This window comes from Anneissia japonica, unplaced genomic scaffold (genome assembly GCF_011630105.1).
Source record: "Anneissia japonica isolate Jap-2015-1 unplaced genomic scaffold, ASM1163010v1 scaffold287666_len26991_cov176, whole genome shotgun sequence".
In the NCBI taxonomy this organism is placed as follows: domain Eukaryota; kingdom Metazoa; phylum Echinodermata; class Crinoidea; order Comatulida; family Comatulidae; genus Anneissia; species Anneissia japonica.
Genome location: NW_022724132.1, coordinates 13,001 through 18,418, shown reverse-complemented (window position 1 = coordinate 18,418; position 5,418 = coordinate 13,001). Strand labels below are relative to the sequence as shown.

General features: G+C 33.2%; 1 protein-coding gene and 1 long non-coding RNA gene across 3 annotated transcripts in view; both read right to left on the bottom strand.

The window, feature by feature from the left end:
* LOC117112482 (McKusick-Kaufman/Bardet-Biedl syndromes putative chaperonin-like) overlaps positions 1 to 5,418 on the bottom strand; it is a 17,461-nt gene continuing 12,043 nt past the window's right edge. For both annotated transcript variants that reach the window (XM_033255570.1, XM_033255571.1), the window contains exons 5-6: positions 1,912 to 2,022; positions 1 to 722 (exon numbers count right to left, since the gene is read on the bottom strand). In XM_033255570.1, the coding sequence (XP_033111461.1) occupies positions 267 to 722; positions 1,912 to 2,022 (567 nt within the window). In that variant the 3' untranslated portion in view covers positions 1 to 266. The remainder of the gene's footprint in view (positions 723 to 1,911; positions 2,023 to 5,418) is intronic.
* LOC117112483 lies at positions 2,596 to 5,406 on the bottom strand. The gene is made up of 2 exons (XR_004446048.1): positions 4,462 to 5,406; positions 2,596 to 3,866 (listed from the first exon to the last, which is right to left on the bottom strand). It is a non-coding gene; the product is annotated as an uncharacterized LOC117112483 (long non-coding RNA).

The following is a 5,418-nucleotide window of genomic DNA, read 5'->3' as shown; positions in this document are numbered from 1 at the left end:
TCACATGTAAATACTCTATTACTAAATATGCCATTGCACCTAGTTGTCTTCTGTCATTAGAATTGCTTTTATGCTTACATATTATGTTCAATGGGATTATCAATCCACTTAGGCAAACGTTGCCCATAAAGAATTACCAGGCTGTTTCCCAGAGCCCAAAAGTCGAAAAGCGCAACAGCTGTATGATGTCACCATGCATTGTGAAGTCAAGTCAACCAAGTTTTTACCATGATATTTAACCAATGTCATGATTGAACCAGAGATATTTAACTAATGGAAATAGTTTGCTGTATTCGAAGGATAATATTGCCAGTTTCAACAGCTACATTTAACCCGTTCAGTTTGGTATCATACTGGTCAACTATGACATTTTTATGTAGTACTACATTGGAACATCTAGGTTCTCTTCTAGCTTTAACACTGCTTTGATTTGTGAATAGTTCGGCATGAGTATTGGTATTTCCTATTTCTACAATATTCTCTGAACAATCAAAATGGCAGAGTCCACAATTACAGGTTCTATTCACTATCCAATCAGAATTCAGATTAGCTTGATCAGGCACAATCCAGAGATGTGACTGGCTGAGATTGGTGACAGGGTGTCCAATTTGATTACAAGAAGCAATAGTTTGTAGATTTTGAATGAAACGTTGAGCAGCTAATTTGAACTGATATTCAGAGTACCCTATGCTTGCACAAAGGGATTTATCAATGTTCTGAATCTAGGGAAAAAACATACCATAAAACTAGAATATTATTTCTATAATTTTAACATATCATATTATATCAGTGGCAGACCGTAGGGTAAATTGCAAGGTATACTAGGTATTGGCATATCTAGAATTTGCGAGGGGTGTGCACGCCACCCCCTTCACCCCCACCCTTAGCTATAATTTCAGATAAAAATCATAATAGATATGCTTTTGAATGTTAAAAATCAATGACTTATGTTAGAAGTTACAAGATGGTTTTTGTTTTAATTGTGCTAGTCTTCTTATGAACTATTCACAACTAATGAGCTTCACTATTAATCTTGTTACAAAATTCCCTGAAGCAGTAATTAATTAATTGGCTATTCTGACGCCACCACACGGTTGTCACAATAGCAAATTTAAGCGTTGTAGGGTATGCTCTGACTCCCATTGAGCAGCTGAGAGTACGATGTGATAGGCCTGACTGTAACTTATCCTAGATACCAAAGTAGGTCAAACATTGAAAAACTTTGGTATTCCAATGAACTGTAGCAAAATTAAGGTTTATACAGATTCTGACTCAAAAATGCTAGATAAAATGGAGAAACTGTACTACTATATTTTTTTTATTTGTTTTAGCCAGGTTATGCTCTGCATACCTTGCTTGCCTTGGTGATCTGCAACTGATCTTAATACAGTTAGGTTGATTAATCAACCATATGTAAAAAAAAAAAAAAACCCTTTAAAATTAATTAGAAACATTTAGTAGCAAATATGCTCTATAATCATAATCTATAATTAATTTTACCTTTAAAATGTTACATAACTTATTGGCTTTATTACTTTTCCTTATTAATGAGAAATTAAATTTGAAGAAGTATCAGTATTAATATTATCACAACAATAAAATTCAGCTTAAAACAATTCATTACACTAGTAGCACTTTATAGACTAACTTAAATTGTTTATTACACAAGATTTTCCAGCAGTCTATGGCTTCATCATGTAGAGTTCAGTATCCAACCTACACATCAGTGTATGTTATAAACAAATGTAACTTTTGTCAGTAGATAGATGTTATGTGAACAAAAAAAAAATCAGAATATGTAACTTGATAATTTTTGACCAGACTACTTAATTATTTACTCTAAATATTAACTTGTACTTTGTTTAGGTTAATATGCAGGAGCATGTCAACATATTTTATTTATACACTTACTTTTTGTTTTAAATGATTGGAAAGAAGAACTTCAAAGCAGCCAGCACCAGGTACAACAGTTGGATTTATCATCAGGCTTAGTAACACACTTTGAGCTACCTTACAGACACTCTGAACAAAACAAACGATTTGAGCACTGCATTATTCAATATTTATACTGTCTCTTATACACATCTGACTAGGCCTATATGTGTTATATATTCATATTTACATACGTATATACACGTGTATGTATACGTATGTATATACACGTGTATGTATACGTATGTATATACGTATAATATACATGCGTGTATATATATATACACACGCGTATGTATGTACACGCATATATATGTACACGCGTGTGTATATACATGTATACGTATATATATAGGTGTATACGTATATATATGTGTATATGTACGTGTATATATATACACGTATATATATATATATAGGGCCTATATACTTTTTAAGTCATGTATCATGCATAGGAACGTTGACGCCTGCAAGGCTCTGGTTAATATTATTATCTATTATTATTATCATTATCACCATCATTATCATCATTTACATTATTATTATTATTATTCTTACTATTATTAGTAATAGTATTATTAAACAAAGTTCAAAAAAATTCACCCCCTGATCGGTAGCCGTTATGAACCCAAAAATGTTCTAATGAATATTCCACTGGGTTACTCTCAGGGTAGCGGGTGACTTTTATTGAGCACGAGTCACACAATACATAGTAATCAATTACAAATTGAACAGCATTTAAATTAACACCAAACTCAGTTTTTTTTTTTTTAAATTTGTAAATGCATAAAAGTGACATGTTGTCCTCACATAGCATAGGTCAGCAAAATGATTTACAACAATCACAAAAAAATCACACTTAGGACTAGGCCTATATGTGTTATATATTCATATTTACATATTTTAGAAGTAATTATTTTGAGTTCAAGAAAGAATTTGTATTGGCTAGCAAAAGAAGCTTTAAAATACTAACACTGTGTACAAAGGGAGGAGCCATGGTTTCGTTACCCCACCCCACCCAGATACATCCCTGTTTCCATATCACATCAGTTCTCAATTTTAAATGTTCCAATTGACGAATATTACACTAAGCTGAAAAAGGATATTAATTAGTGTTCAAACATACATGGAAGATTTTAATCATTCAAGTAGCTAAGATTAAGAATCATATCATATCAGAGCATTGCAAAATCCCTCCCCACCCCCTCAAAATCACATGTAAATAGTCTATTACTAAATATACCATTGCACCTAGTTGTCTTCTGTCATTAGAATTGCTTTTATGCTTACATATTATGTTCAATGGGATTATCAATGCACTTAGGCAAACGTTGCCCATGAAGAATTACCAGGCTGTTTCCCAGAGCCCAAAAGTCGAAAAGCGCAACAGCTGTATGATGTCATCATGCATTGTGAAGTCAAGTCAACCAAGTTTTTACCATGATATTTAACCAATGTCATGATTGAACCAGAGATATTTAACTAATGGAAATAGTTTGCTGTATTCGAAGGATAATATTGCCGGTTTCAACAGCTACATTTAACCCGTTCAGTTTGGTATCATACTGGTCAATTATGACATTTTCATGTAGTACTACATTGGAACATCTAGGTTCTTTTCTAGCTTTAACACTGCTTTGATTTGTGAATAGTTCGGCATGAGTATTCGTATTTCCTATTTCTACAATATTCTCTGAACAATCAAAATGGCAGAGTCCACAATTACAGGTTCTATTCACTATCCAATCAGAATTCAGATTAGCTTGATCAGGCACAATCCAGAGATGTGACTGGCTGAGATTGGTGACAGGGTGTCCAATTTGATTACAAGAAGCAATAGTTTGTAGATTTTGAATGAAACGTTGAGCAGCTAATTTGAACTGATATTCAGAGTACCCTATGCTTGCACAAAGGGATTTATCAATGTTCTGAATCTAGGGAAAAAACATACCATAAAACTAGAATATTATTTCTATAATTTTAACATATCATATTATATCAGTGGCAGACCGTAGGGTAAATTGGCATATCTAGAATTTGCGAGGGGTGCGCACGCCACCCCCTTCACCCCCACCCTTAGCTATAATTTCAGATAAAAATCATAATAGATATGCTTTTGAATGTTAAAAATCAATGACTTATGTTAGAAGTTACAACATGGTTTTTGATTTCATTGTGCTAGTCTTCTTATGAACTATTCACAACTAATGAGCTTCACTATTAATCTTGTTACAAAATTCCCTGAAGCAGTAATTAATAGAGATAAGAAGAGATCGGCAAAACCTGGTTCAAAACTTTAAAATTTGGTAAATGGTGAAGTTTCCTCATGAGTCGCGCCCCCCCCCCCACCAATAAATCATGTTCAAGTAGTTAAAAGTCACCTCAAATTACCTTATTTTGTGAGTTAGCCCACTTACCCAATCACCGATCTCCCACCCCTATCAGCTCCCTTCACTTTCAAGACCCCTACGCCACTAATGCTAGGGCCTGCTAGTAGGAAAAGTTTGTAAGCCTATGCTACTACTATACCGAATCAGATCCATGTCAAAATCCAAATGTATGTTATTTTAAATACTGGCATGGTTGTAGTATCTTTTCTCTTCAAAAGAATTCCTATTGCTGTATTTTCACAAATTTAAATTTAAATAATAATTATTCAAAATTTCTTCTATACTTGTCATATATATGCAAAATTTTTAAACTTTAATCATTGAGATTATTCCTAGAGATACAATACCTGATCGCCAGTGGAGGTCCCGATTTGTGAGAAGAAGAGAATGCGCACATACTCTTGGAAGGACCGCTTCCAGTCCAGTGTTAAATTGGCTATTCTGACGCCACCACACGGTTGTCACAATAGCAAATTTAAGCGTTGTAGGGTATGCTCTGACTCCCATTGAGCAGCTGAGAGTACGATGTGATAGGCCTGACTGTAACTTATCCTAAATACCAAAGTAGGTCTACCATTGAAAAACTTTGGTATTCCAATGAACTGTAGCAAAATTAAGGTTTATACAGATTCTCAAAAATGCTAGATAAAATGGAGAAACTGTACTACTATATTTTTTTTAGCCAGGTTATGCTCTGCATACCTTGCTTGCCTTGGCGATCTGCAACTGATCTTAATACAGTTAGGTTGATTAATCAACCATATGTAAAAAAAAAAAAAACCCCTTTAAAATTAATTAGAAACATTTAGTAGCAAATATGCTCTATAATCATATTCTATAATTAATTTTACCTTTAAAATGTTACATAACTTATTGGCTTTATTACTTTTCCTTATTAATGAGAAATTAAATTAGAAGAAGTATCAGTATTAATATTATCACAACAATAAAATTCAGCTTAAAACAATTCATTACACTAGTAGCACTTTATAGACTAACTTAAATTGTTTATTACACAAGATTTTCCAGCAGTCTATGGCTTCATCATGTAGAGTTCAGTATCCAACCTACACATCAGTGTATGTTATAAACAAAT